The 15,097-nt window shown below is 43.9% G+C and overlaps 1 protein-coding gene across 1 annotated transcript in view; it reads left to right on the top strand.

Annotated features, from left to right (window-relative positions):
- The window catches only part of CCDC136 (coiled-coil domain containing 136), an 82,228-nt gene that overhangs the window by 23,504 nt on the left and 43,627 nt on the right, over positions 1-15,097 (top strand). Inside the window, exons 7-8 of the mRNA XM_075857553.1 lie at positions 8,227-8,476; positions 11,279-11,413. Of these exons, the coding sequence (XP_075713668.1) occupies positions 8,227-8,476; positions 11,279-11,413 (385 nt within the window). The remainder of the gene's footprint in view (positions 1-8,226; positions 8,477-11,278; positions 11,414-15,097) is intronic.

The raw sequence follows: 15,097 nt of genomic DNA on the forward strand, positions 1-15,097 counted from the left end.
AAAGGGGCATTATAATTTTTTTATGGGGCATTTTTTTTTAATGATGGGGTGGGGCACCGAAAGATCATTTCGCCCAGGGCGCCATCTATCCAAGGGCCGGCCCTGGCTGCCTCTAAATATAAACCAGATTGTTCTCATGACCTAACAGCAAATAAATATCTGATACATTGTGGGGATTTTAAACCCAAAGGGAGGAATTTACTTCCTTTTTACAATGTTGGCGTAGCTTAGTGGAAAGGGCATGGCCATCACAGTCCAACAAATTTACTATAATTGAAGCCAGAAACTGTCGTAAATGATAGCGCAAATCTGCCCCAGCTCATAGCTGGTGTACATTAACTTTCTGGCACACACAGACGGCCCGAGATGTACATAATTTATTAAGGGGCGCACTACTCTTAATAACTTAGTCGTATTGTGAAGGATCTGCCAGGCACAGCTTCTGTATCCACGCCCATAGGTAATCAGTCTGCACCTGCTTCTATGTCTGTGAGACTGACTCCATCTTCCACCACTCAGGATGGCAGGCTTAGGAGTGGGAGAGCCTATCACAGCCTGGCCAGACGGAGCTAGCTCCCGCCCTCTGTCTATTTATACCTGCCTTTCCTGTTCCTCCTTGCTTGTGATTCTTCTCTGTTGGTTTCCTGGCCCTGCTGCAGCTTCTTGAACTACTTGTCCCTGCTTCGTATTGACCCTGGCTTACTGACTACTCTTCTGCTCTGCGTTTGGTACCTCGTACACTCCTGGTTTGACTCGGCTTGTTCACTACTCTCCTGCTCTGCGTTTGGCACCGCGTACTCTCCTGGTTTGACTCGGCTCGTTTACTACTCTTGTTGCTCACGGTGTTGCCGTGGGCAACTGCCCCGTTTCCCTTTCTTCTGTGTTTCCTTGTCTGGTTGTCTGTCGTGCACTTACTGAGTGTAGGGACCGTCGCACAGTTGTACCCCGTCGCCTAGGGCGGGTCGTTGCAAGTAGGCAGGGACTGAGTGGCGGGTAGATTAGGGCTCACTTGTCTGTTTCCCTATCCCTGTCATTACATAATCACAAGCCCATATACCTACTCTACCCTGGTCCCTCACACCACTATGGACCCCCTTGAGATCCTGGTTCAGCAAATGCAGGGTCTCTCCCTACAGGTCCAGGCCCTGGCTCAGAGGGTCAACCAGCCTGATGCTACCATGGTAGTGCCCCTCACCTCTTGAACCCCACCTCAAGTTGCCTGACCGGTTCTCAGGGGACCGGAAGACTTTTCTCTCTTTTCGGGAGAGTTGTAGGCTCTATTTTCGTTTAAAGCCCCACTCCTCAGGTTCTGAGAGCCAGCGGGTGGGTATAATTATGTCCCGGCTCCAGGAAGGGCCCCAAGAATGGGCCTTCTCCTTGGCTCCTGACGCCACTGAACTTTCCTCCGTTGATCTTTTCTGCTCTCGGACTCATTTATGACGAGACTGACAGGACTGCCTTTGCCGAGAGTCAGCTTGTGACCTTACGTCAGGGTAAGAGACCTGTTGAGGAGTATTGCTCTGACTTTAGGAAGTGGTGCGTAGCTTCTCGGTGGAATGACCCTGCCTTAAGGTGCCAGTTTAGGTTGGGTCTGTCGAACGCCCTGAAAGACCTGCTAGTTAGCTATCCCTCTTCTGACTCCCTAGACCAGGTTATGGCTTTAGCGGTACGACTTGACCGACGTCTCAGGGAACGACAACGTGAACGTTTATGTGTTTTCTCCTCTGACTCCCCCATGATGCCTCCCGAGGTTCCGTTGCTTCGTTCTTCCACGGAAGACTCGGAGGTACCTATGCAACTCGGGGCCTCCGTGTCCCCCCAACAACGTAGAGAGTTCCGCAGGAAGAATGGTCTCTGCTTCTATTGTGGGGATGACAAGCATCAAGTGAACACCTGTCCTAGGCGTAAGAATAAGCAGCCGGAAAACTTCCGCGCCTAAGTGATCATCGGGGAGGTCACTTGGGCGCACAGGTATTTCCCGTAAATATGAAACGTAATAAAATCTTGCTTCCCTTTCAGGTCTCTTTTGGTGGTAGGTCTGCTACCGGCAGTGCCTTCGTGGATTCAGTGTCATCTGCTAATATCATGTCTGTGGAATTTGCTATGTCTCTAGCTATGCCTTTGATTGATTTGCCTAAACCTGTCCCGGTAGTGGGTATCGACTCCACTCCTCTTGCTAATGGTTATTTTACACAGCATACCCCTGTTTTTGAACTCCTTGTTGGCTCCATGCATTTGGAGCAGTGCTCTGTACTGTTGATGCAGGGATTATCGTCCGATTTGGTTTTAGGCCTTCCCTGGTTGCAGTTGCATAATCCCACGTTTGACTGGAATACTGGGGATCTTACCAAATGGGGTAATAAATGCTTGATGTCATGTTTTTCTGTTAATTCTATTTCTCCCCCTGAGGAGGTGAACACGCTACCTGAGTTTGTTCAGGACTTCGCTGATGTTTTCTCTAAGGAGGCCTCCGAAGTGTTACCTCCTCATAGAGAATACGATTGCGCTATCGATTTGGTACCAGGAGCTAAGCTCCCTAAGGGTAGGATATTTAATCTCTCTTGTCCCGAACGTGAAGCCATGAGAGAGTATATCCAGGAATGCCTGGCCAAGGGTTACATTCGCCCCTCTACTTCTCCGGTAGGTGCTGGCTTCTTCTTCGTATGGAAGAAGGATGGTGGTCTTAGGCCATGCATTGACTACCGTAACTTGAATAAGGTCACTGTAAGGAACCAGTATCCCCTTCCTTTGATTCCTGATCTCTTTAATCACGTTCAGGGGGCCCAATGGTTCTCTAAGTTTGATCTACGGGGGGCGTATAACCTTATCCGCATCAAAGAGGGGGATGAGTGGAAGACTGCGTTTAACACGCCCGAAGGTCATTTCGAATACCTCGTCATGCGCTTTGGGCTGTGTAATGCTCCCGCGGTCTTCCAGAATTTCATAATTGAGATTTTAAGAGATTACCTGGGGGTATTTCTTGTAGTGTACCTTGATGACATACTTGTGTTTTCCAAGGACTGGTCCTCCCACATTGAGCATGTCAGGAAGGTGCTCCAGGTCCTTCGGGAAAAAAACTGTTTGCGAAGACCGAAAAATGTGTGTTTGGGGTGCAGGAGATACCATTTTTGGGTCAAATCCTCACTCCTCATGAATTCCGCATGGACCCCGCCAAGGTCCAGGCTGTGGCGGAATGGGTCCAACCTGCCTCCCTGAAGGCGTTACAGTGCTTCTTGGGGTTCACTAATTATTACAGGAAATTTATTGCTAACTTCTCGGTCATCGCTAAGCCTCTTACGGACCTCACTCGCAAGGGTGCTGATCTCCTCCACTGGCCTCCTGAGGCTGTCCAGGCTTTTGAGGCCCTTAAGAAGTGCTTTATCTCGGCCCCGGTGTTGGTTCAGCCCAACCAAATGGAGCCATTTATCGTGGAGGTTGACGCGTCCGAGGTGGGAGTGGGGGCTGTCTTGTCCCAGGGTACCAGGTCCCTCACCCATCTCCGTCCCTGTGCCTACTTCTCCAGGAAGTTTTCACCCACTGAGAGTAACTATGATATTCGCAACCGCGAACTCTTAGCCATTAAATGGGCATTTGAAGAGTAGCGCCACTTCCTGGAGGGGGCTAGGCACCAGGTAACGGTCCTTACCGACCAAAAGAATCTGGTTTTCCTAGAATCGGCCCGGAGGCTAAACCCGAGACAAGCTCGATGGGCGTTATTTTTTACCAGATTCAATTTTTTGGTTACCTATAGGGCTGGGTCTAAAAATATTAAGGCTGATGCACTGTCGCGTAGCTTCATGGCCAGCCCTCCTTCGGAGGAAGATCCTGCTTGTATTTTGCCTCCAGGTATAACCATTTCCTCTATTGATTCTGATTTAGTCTCTGAAATTGCTGCTGATCAAGGTTCAGCTCCCGGGAACCTTCCTGAGAACAAGCTGTTTGTTCCCCTGCAATTCCGGCTAAGGGTACTTAGGGAAAATCATGACTCCGCACTATCTGGTCATCCAGGCATCCTGGGTACCAAGCACCTCATTGCCAGAAACTATTGGTGGCCTGGGTTGCCTAAAGACGTTAAGGCCTACGTCGCCGCTTGTGAGGTTTGTGCTAGGTCCAAGACTCCCAGGTCCCGACCAGCGGGCTTACTACGTTCTTTGCCCATTCCCCAGAGACCTGGGACCCATATCTCCATGGATTTTATCACCGATTTGCCTCCATCTCAAGGCAAGTCGGTGGTGTGGGTTGTAGTAGACTGCTTCAGTAAGATGTGCCACTTTGTGCCCCTCAAAAAACTACCCAATGCTAAGACGTTAGCTACCTTGTTTGTCAAACACATCCTGCGTCTCCATGGGGTCCCTGTCAATATTGTTTCTGACAGAGGGGTACAATTTGTTTCTTTGTTTTGGAGAGCCTTCTGTAAAAAGTTGGAGATTGATCTGTCCTTCTCCTCTGCCTTCCATCCTGAAACTAATGGCCAAACCGAGAGGACTAATCAGTCTCTAGAACAATATTTAAGGTGTTTTATCTCTGACTGTCAATATGATTGGGTCTCATTCATTCCCCTCGCCGAATTTTCCCTTAATAACCGGGTCAGTAACTCGTCAGGGGTCTCCCCCTTTTTCTGTAATTTTGGGTTTAATCCACGGTTCTCCTCCGTTTCACCTGGTAGTTCCAACAATCCCGAGGTAGAGGTCGTTCATCGGGAACTGTGCACAGTCTGGGCCCAGGTTCAGAAGAACCTAGAGGCGTCCCAGAGCGTACAAAAAACTCAGGCAGATAGAAGACGTTCTGCTAACCCCTTGTTTATGGTCGGGGATCTGGTGTGGTTATCATCTAGGAACTTGCGCCTTAAGGTCCCGTCCAAGTAGTTTGCTCCCCGGTTTATTGGGCCGTATAAGGTCATTGAAGTCCTCAATCCTGTCTCCTTCCGACTGGAGTTGCCCCCATCTTTTCGAATACACGACGTGTTTCATGCCTCCCTCCTTAAACGCTGCTCCCCGTCCTTGGCTCCCTCGAGGAAACCTCCTGTCCCCGTTCTCACCCCTGAGGGGGTAGAATTCGAGGTGGCCAAGATTGTGGACAGCAAGATGGTCCAAGGCTCCCTCCAGTACCTGGTCCATTGGAGAGGATATGGGCCTGAGGAGAGGACTTGGGTACCCGCCCGGGATGTTCACGCTGGGGTATTGGTCAGGAGGTTCCACCTTCGTTTCCCCAATAAACCAGGTCCATCTAGAAAGGGTCTGGTGGACCCTCATAAAAGGGGGGGTACTGTTAAGGATCTGCCAGGCACAGCTTCTGTATCCACGCCCATAGGTAATCAGTCTGCACCTGCTTCTATGTCTGTGAGACTGACTCCATCTTCCACCACTCAGGATGGCAGGCTTAGGAGTGGGAGAGCCTATCACAGCCTGGCCAGACTGAGCAAACTCCCGCCCTCTGTCTATTTATACCTGCCTTTCCTGTTTCTCCTTGCTTGTGATTCTTCTCTGTTGGTTTCCTGGCCCTGCTGCAGCTTCTTGAACTACTTGTCCCTGCTTCGTATTGACCCTGGCTTACTGACTACTCTTCTGCTCTGCGTTTGGTACCTCGTACACTCCTGGTTTGACTCAGCTTGTTCACTACTCTTCTGCTCTGCGTTTGGCACCTCGTAGTCTCCTGGTTTGGCTCGTTTACTACTCTTGTTGCTCACGGTGTTGCCGTGGGCAACTGCCCCGTTTCCCTTTGTTCTGTGTTTCCTTGTCTGGTTGTCTGTCATGCACTTACTGAGTGTAGGGACCGTCACCCAGTTGTACCCCGTCGCCTAGGGCGGGTCGTTGCAAGTAGGCAGGGACTGAGTGGCGGGTAGATTAGGGCTCACTTGTCTGTTTCCCTATCCCTGTCATTACACGTATCTTATTTCAGCGTGTTTTAGATTTAGACTGGCGTATAAGATGCCAGTTTTTATAAATTTCCAACATATTATATTAGAATATTAGAAAGTTGTGTAATTTTGAATTTATACAGTAATTACGTTTTATTTACAGAAAAATGGAAAACCCCTTTTAGAGCTGTGCTGTGTACTCTGAGCCAATGAGATGTATATCCCTGCTGTGCCCTCTAGCATACGTTCTACTGACAAACAATAAGCTTACGTACATAAACGATCAATTTTGTCACCATAGCTCATTCTTGTCATTTACACTGGACGGTTATCAATAGTAATGCTTGTAACTTTTAAGATCTGATTAAGAATTGCTGTGTGTAAATAGAGAAATATTTCCATTTCTTTTTAATGAAAAGGCCAAATCAACAAAAATGTAGACAATGTAGCACAGGACATTTTAGATAATGATGTGCTGGGTGTCTTGTAGATATTTCACATTTAATTTGAACTCTATTTTTGGATCGGTAGGAATTTTTTCATGCTTTTTATATTCACTGATCTAATGTGAACAAGTTAATTATTAGGATTATATATTACAATAATTAGGAAAGAGAATTGTAAGCATCTGTTGAATAGAATTTGCAGGTTACAATGAAAAGAGCAGAATGGTTGAAATTATGACAAAATTATAACCAAATGCAATAGGGTCTGCATAGAAAAATATTTATACATTGTGAGACATAGGGGATTTTATGCAGATCTCAGTCACTCTTATTGAATATTGACTTCTCCTCAAAACAAGAGCTCTGGTGGATATGTTTCCCCTTCCCATAATCCATCATGCCGCCCTCTTACTTCACTCAATATATTACAATTTACACACGTTCATCTCAAGTGACATTTCACAACACCATTATGAGCGATGCTGCAAATAACACCAATGGGGCCCCACTTCATATGCCTATTCCACTGTAGATCCACCATCAAAGGGAGCTGCAGCATGGGACTCTAACATCTAAAAACTTTCCAGGGCTTTAATATTCTTTAGCTATTCTGCTTGTAATTTAGCCACTGAGGGCCTTCATCTAAGCGGGTGATACCTTGGTAGATACAACTTCTACCATTGAGGTGTAGGAGAGGAAGCCTGATACCAACATCAGAAAGGTTTTCAACTTTCTTATACCTTTTCAATCCCAGTCTCCAATGTTTTATGATTTTTCTTTTATTCAAACGTTGGACAATTTTTAAGTAAGAACTTATTCATACGATTGTGTGTCAAGTCGGCTGTGAAAAATGACAGTTTTTTCATGGCTGATTTGCAACCATCCGGGACCCAATTCACAGATCCCACATACAATTGGGTCTATTGAGGGATCCGTGAAAGATGGCAAAAATAGGACATGTCCTATTTTTTTTACAGGCCGTTCACACAGTCCGTTAAAACAACGGCCACGTGAATAGCCCCAAAGAAATACATTGATATTTATGCAGCCGTGTGACGGCCATTAAAAAACCTCCATCACACGGCCGATTTCCACATTCATGTAAATAAGCCCTAACATTCCCAGCATTCAGAGTCGTAACAAATATGTTACTGGGCTCCCTACCATTAATGTGCTATTTATGATACGATTGTCTTCTTATGTGGCAAAGGGGCCTTTGTGCGCTCTTATGCACCAGTTGCCCGGGTGCAATTGGTACTTTTGCAGCACCTATAGCTACGCCCCTGCAAGTATTCTTTGCAAGATCAGGAATATTTCCTCAATACCCACATGATCTTCCAGGCCAATAGCTTTCTAATGTAAATATAGTATATAAACATAGTCTGTCCCATTACAGATCTATCACAGCTGAGTTTCTTGGTTGTCATGATTTGCTGGGATCTTACAATGTGAACAGAAAGAGTTATTGGGAATGGCAAATTTAGCTGTACAGTATCTCTATAGCATGTTATATAAACAGTCCAATAAAACCAACATGGTTGCATTTTAACTCTTTACTACCTCTAGCATTAAAGGGATTGTCCAGTCGCAAAGAATTGATGGCCTATCCTCAGGATAGGCCATCAATAGCTGATAGGTCGGGTTGGACTCCCCGGGCCCCCGCTAATCAGCTATTTTGAAGGGGGTGCAGCACTTGTACGAGCTGTTTCCCCTTCATTTCTATTGCTCACTGTGAGTCGTTGACACATGTAGCGGCGATTCACAGGTATTACAGCCTTCTTTGCACATTCACTTCAATGGGAGAAGGCTGTAATACTGTGAATCGCAGCTACATCCTGAGGATAGGCCATACATTTTTAGGGACTGGACAACCCCTTTAAATTATGATAAATGTGTGATAAAATTATTATAAATACTACTTAGGGTGGAGGAGACAGATCATGGGGATGGCATAGAGGAGGAACAGCAAGACCATGGAGAAGAGACTGACAGTCTGACAGAGACAAACATGACACAGTATGATGTTGAAAACATCATTGCTCTGAGTGGAATTATTGAGACAGAAAGCATGGCTGAGCTTGAGAAATATAAAATGACCCGTGAAGAGGACAAGAACAGACTGCATGTCCAGCTTCAGAGTGCCGAAGAGAAAGTGCAGAGAGCGCAGAGCGAAGTGAGTGTTTATTTAATGTATTATTTCATAATGAAAACCTATTTGCAAAAGTTTCGGACGTGCTCTCATATAGAAAACATTTGCCATGCAAGTAAAACAATCTTATTGTGTTAGAAGAAAAATAAAAATCTGTACCAAATAAAAAAATAAATATTTTGTATTGGGTTGGCTGAAGAGTCTCTGCACATATGGATAGATGGAATGTGAAAAAAAACTTGATAAAAAGGTGAATTAATTGTGGACATTCAAGTACACTCAGACATCCAAACTATGTGAAAAGCTTTTTTCTTAAAATCTCTCTCTTTTATGTAAATATCTATATTCTATTACCATGGAATTGATGAAAACACAAGTAAAATATTTTATTAAATTACTGATACAGATTAGTTATTAAAAGAAAATAAATTATTGATCAGTTCCATAAGTGTATCTCATGTTTTTGTGAAAGCTGCGTGCCACTAAGATGGCTGCAATTATGATGACTGCCATAGAGGTTGTTACCTATTTTTACTAGTCTAAAAGGACAAATCTGACTAGTATATAGCACTTTGGATGTGGGGCTGCATCACTACATAACTAGGCTGGTAAAGCTGGGTGAAAACAGAACAGATAACAGTAGAGCAGGTGTCACACAACCTTCGGCCCTCTCCAGCTGTTGTGAAACTGCAATTCCCAGCATGCCCTGACCGCTTTCGGCTAGAATATTAAAGCCTTTGGCTTTCAGGGTATGCTGGGTGTTGTAGTTTTTCAATAGCTGGAGATCTCTGCAGTAGAGGATACTGTGTGTTCTTCTGACTTTAATTGTAGGAAAATGTTCGATAATGTATTATTATTATTATAGTTTATAGAGCAAGGATAAAAGAGGGAAAGAAAGCCATGCTCAAAACAAGCCTACTGTCTAAAAAATAGTAGGTGAGGGGGAAGAGTGTTTTCAGGAACTGGTAGTTGTTGGCTACAGGTTGAGGGACAATGCGAAAAAACATTGCAACAGCACTCTGCGAGCGCTCAGAGGACCAAATGCTGTAAATAAGGTAGATCATTTTAAATTGCATTACGGCTATGTTTATTATACTTACAAATGTAAGGTTGTTAGTGCAAATTTTAATCATACTGTGTGGGCCAACTTGCCACGACAAGACAACGAGGGACAATGTAAGAGTACAAAGATATGTATGCATTATGGAACAAGTGAGTTTTGTGGTCCTGATCTTTTTGAAGGTATAGGAAAGTCCAATAGGACAGGGTAAAGAGTTCAAAAGAATGGGTTGCCTGGAAGAAATTCTGCTGAAATAATGAGGTGATCAGAAAAGTGGAAAGGTATAAACCTAAAGAGAAATGGAGATGGCAGTTCGAGAAATATCTGCAAACAAGGGTAAAGATATAGGGTAGGTATTTGAAGATAAAACATAGCAGTTTAAATTTGGTTTGCAGGTAGATGGGAGGTTAGTGTAGACACTGGCAAAGAGGAAGAGTTGTTAAAGAGTGCTGGTAGGGATAGATGGGTCTAACAAGAGTCTTCATGATAGATTGAAGTGAAAAGAGTCTTGTTAACCGGAGATCTGACAGAAGGAGGTTGCAGTAGTCAAGATGGGAAATCATTGTGTCACAAATTAGAGCTTTGGTGGACCCATGAGTGTTAAAAGGGCATATATTTGAGATAGTTCTTAATTGTAGACAGCAGGATTTTGGGATATTTGGAATGTGGGGGTGATGTATAGAGCTGAGTCAAAGGTGACACCAAGGCAGCGAGCATTCGAGGTGGAAGTGACGACAAAACCATTCACTAATGTAAGTAGGGGTTTGAAGGGTGAAATAAGAAAGATTATGAGCTCAGTTTTATATAGATTAAGTTTCAAGTACCTCTTGCACATCCGGTAGGATATTGCTTAACGGCAGTTTGAAGCATTAGGCAGAACAGAAGGAGAGGTATTTGGAGTAGACAAGTAGATCTGGGTGTCATTGGCATACAGGTGGTATTGGAAACTAAAAGAAGAAATGGATTTTCAAAAAGGAAGAAGTGTAAATTGAGAAAAGTACCGGCCAAGGACTGAACCTTGAAGTACATAAACAGTGAGCGGTATAGCACAGGATGAGGAACCCTTGAAGGAGAGATAGGAGAAAACCAGAAGAACACAATGCCATGAATGTCTCGAAAATGCTGAATTTGTAGAATTAGAACAGTGTGCACAAGAGAGTGGTCAACATTGTCACATCCAGAGGATAGAGAAAGCAGAAAGAGAAGCATGTAAAAAGAATAAGGGTATGTGCACACACACTAATTACGTCCGTAATTGACGGACGTATTTCGGCCGCAAGTCCCGGACCGAACACAGTGCAAGGAGCCGGGCTCCTAGCATCATACTTATGTACGATGCTAGAAGTCCCTGCCTCGCTGCAGGACAACTGTCCCGTACTGTAAACATGATTATACTACGGGACAGTTGTCCTGCAGCAAGGCAGGGACTCCTAGCGTCGTACATAAGTATGATGCTAGGAGCCTGGCTCCTTGCACTGTGTTCGGTCCGGGACTTGCGGCCGAAATACGTCCGTCAATTACGGACGTAATTAGTGTGTGTGCACATACCCTTAGAACCTAGACTGAAGAGGGTGAAGGAGCAAGTTAGATGTGAGGAATTGTGTTAATCTACAAATGTTTAGAGTATATAGTATTTTATTTCAACATAAATTTCAGATCATATTCACATAATACATAGTTCATATTTCTTCTTAGTTCCTTAGTCATGTTTGGTCACTCACCACACTGACTACCTGGTCCATTAAACTTGTTGCTTATTCTTGCAGTGTGCTGGTCTCCTCTCTGAGATTGAAGAACTGCAACAACGTCACCGTCTCAGCCAGGAGGAGCAGGACAAGTTACAGGAGGAGCTGAGGTTGTGCAGAGAGGAGATCCATAGGCTGAAGGAGAGTGGCTTGCAGGTAACTCTAATGTTTCTTTTTCTACAACATCCCAAAAAAACAGTGCCACTCTTGATAAAGGGCAGAGCTAAGGGACAACGGTGGTGCTGTTTTTTTTTTTAAAAAAAAAGAAAATTTTCCTCATTTTATTTAACCCTTTTAAATTACTGACTTGATTAGCAGTTAAGGTCCTTTTTTTACATCGGCCCATTTTGGCCATAACAACGAGGGCCGGTTAACGAGACAGCTCGTTGATCGGCACTCGATTGCTCCTTTCACAAATAGCTATGTATGGGGACGAGCACTCATAACTACGCTCGTCCCCATACATTATTATCATGTCGGCAGAACGTCACCCTGTTTACACGGGGAAATGTGCTGCCGACAACGACAAATCCTGCAACGGCTGTTCGTTGCCCTGTTTACACAGGGCAATGATGGGGAATGAGCATTCTGCGAATACTCATTTGCCCGATTATTGCCCCGTGTAAAAGGGCCCTTAGTGTACAATGTTTGCTACTCCTAGCTCTAACTGTGTGAATGTAGTATCCGTGTAGTTTTGTCATTCTACGTGTATCCTGGTTCACTGATCAAAGTTCTATGTTCAATGTGCTATGCTGCAAAGTCACCTTACTCTATCTATAGTGTGACACTGCAAAACTACTATGCAAAGAACTGTGAATCTTAACTAATGGCATTTTACTTTCTATGGAATTCTCCATTGTATTAATTCATCAGGAAGTTCTTTAGTTTCCCCATAATCTGTGCAAGGAATGAACCTGTTAAGGACTGCCAGAGTGATTTTGCCAGAAAGAGGTGACCATGCTCGGCCTCCAAACTGTTGTGGAGACCAGCATCTTGACCTTCTATGCTCCAAAAGTGCTAGTGGTGTGTATTGCTAAAAAGCTACTAGAATTTCCATCTGCCTGAATAGGGAAGATCGTATCTAGACTGGTAAGTACAATTATTTTTGCTTGTGTGCTATGGAAATGGTTCAAGGGACGGGTCCAACAGGGAAGACATTGGGGAGATTTTTTCAAAACTAGTGCAAAGGAAAAGTGGGACATAGCAACCAATCAGATTGCGTCTTTAACTTTCAAAAGGGTCTCTTAAAAATGATCTGGAATCTGATTGGTTGCTGCCATCTTTTGGGCTTTTTTTTTCACCAGTTTTGATAAATCTTCCACAATTGATGGGCCACAGAGTTTAAATCATTAGCTACTGTCACTGTAAGCTGTCCACCGAACACCATGGTATGCTGTAGTATGCGTCGCTGGAGAAATCTTCAGTAATCTGCAGTCACCTTCCAACTTGTGACTTAAAGTTGAACTCAGATGACACTAAGGGTATGTGCACACACAAACTCAAAAACGTCTGAAAATACGGAGCTGTTTTCAAGGGAAAACAGCTCCTGATATTCAGACGTTTTTTAAGCACGTCGCTTTTTTCACTACGTTTTTTACAGGCGTTTTTGGAGCTGTTTTTCTATGGAGTCAATAAAAAACGACTCCAAAAACGTCCCAAGAAGTGACATGCACTTCTTTTTTTTGGGTGTCTTTTTACGTGCCATTTTTTTTAAAACGGCCGCGTAAAAAACGGCCTGTTGGAACAGAACGCCGTTTTTCCCATTGAAATCAATGGGTAGATGTTTGGAGGCGTTCTGCTTCCGATTTTTCAGCAATTTTTCGGGACGTTTACGGCCCGAAAAACGGTTGAAAACACTGCGTGTGAACACACCCTAGAAGAGAAGCAAACCTGACAAAACCAAATAACCCTTAAGGTATGTTCACACGCAGTGTTTTCAGGCGTAATTTGGGGCGTTTACGCTTTGAAACACGCATGAAAAAATGGACGCTGAACGCCTACAAACATCTTCCCATTGAAATCAATGGGATAAACAGTATTTAGTTCATATGGGGCGTCTTTTTACGCCGCTGTTTTTAAAAAACAGGGCGTAAGAAGACGCTCCGTAAAAAGAAGTCACTTCTTGAGGCATTTTTTGGAGCTGATATTCCATTGAACACTATGAAAAACGCCTTAAAAAAACGCCTCAAAAGAAGCTCTATATTAAAAGAAGCTTCATTTTAAGGGTATGTGCACACACACTAATTACGTCCGTAATTGACGGACGTATTTCGGCCGCAAGTACCGGACCGAACACAGTGCAGGGAGCTGGGCTCCTAGCATCATACTTATGTACGATGCTAGGAGTCCCTGCCTCGCTGCAGGACAACTGTCCCGTACTGAAAACATGATTACAGTACGGGACAGTTGTCCGGCAGAGAGGCAGAGACTCCTAGCGTCGTACATAACTATGATGCTAGGAACCCGGCTCCCTGCACTGTGTTCGGTCCGGTACTTGTGGCTGAAATACGTCCGTCAATTACGGACGTAATTAGTGTGTGTGCACATACCCTTAGCTTCAAAAACACCTGAAAATGAGAGGCTGTTTTCTCTGAAAACAGTTCCGTATTTTCAGAAGTTTTTTATTCAGCGTGTGCACATACCCTCAGGGTATGTGCACACACAAACTCAAAAACTGTCTGAAAATACGGAACTGTTTTCAAGGGAAAACAGCCTCTCATTTTCAGACATTTTTTAAGCCACTCGCGATTTTCGCAGTGTTTTTCGCAGCGTTTTTTTTACGGCTGTTGTTGGAGCTTTTTTCAATAGAGTCTATGAAAAACGGCTCAAAAAACGTCCCAAGAAGTGACCTGCACTTCTTTTTCGCAGCCGTTTTTCAAAATGTCCACATAAAAATACGGCCCGTCAGAACGGAACACCGTTTTTCCCATTGAAATCAATGGGCAGATGTTTGGAGGCGTTCTGCTTCCAATTTTTCGGCTGTTTTTTGGGCATTTACGGCCCGAAAAACGTCCGAAAATGGGCCGTGTGAAGATACCCTTAGGGTGTGTGTGTGTGTGTGTGTGTGTGTGTGTGTGTGTGTGTGTGTGTGTGTGTGTGTGTAATCACAACATGGTGTTTCTTTTACTACTACTATTGTTTCATACAGTGTGAGTAGGTATTAGTGTCCTTTCTTCGTTCTACATAATTTCGTCACCCTGTTGGAATCAAAGAGAGTGGTAAGAATATAAGAGAGTATGCCATGAATCTGGTTTGGGAACCCGAGTGCTGATAAACATTTCACTTAATTTATTTTCTTTGAATACCATTCACTTGTCCTCTGGACAGCATCAGCTAAGATAATTTCTTCATTTATCAAGATGACATATTTTGTATGTGACTGAGTCCAAAGAAAAACACAAATCTTAAAAACATGTCCTATGTTTAATTTATTTAATTTTCTCTGGTTATAATAATTTTTTTTACCTCCCAGCAAAGATAAGGTAAAAAGGGTAACTGCTTCACTATATGGCTGCTGCTGCTGCATATTTGTATACTGGCCTTTCTAAAGAAATAATGTTAAAGTTATCATAGTAAAATTATGTAAATGGACATCAGTTATCGTTCTTGTATGTGTGATTTGAGCATTTTCATGGTATAAATTTCCTAATTTCAAATTGAGTGATATTAACCACAGTAAACACAAAATAAGAATTTAACAGTATGTTTTAATTAACCAGGTATAGAACATGTACAGTATATAAATGAACATATATGTAATGGCGTGGGGTGTGGACCCACTGGGCTGTACCACGTAGCGGGATATCAGCTAGCCAAACAGGTATAATACAATGTCTATAT

Source organism: Rhinoderma darwinii, chromosome 3, assembly GCF_050947455.1.
Source record: "Rhinoderma darwinii isolate aRhiDar2 chromosome 3, aRhiDar2.hap1, whole genome shotgun sequence".
Taxonomy (NCBI): Eukaryota; Metazoa; Chordata; class Amphibia; order Anura; family Rhinodermatidae; genus Rhinoderma; species Rhinoderma darwinii.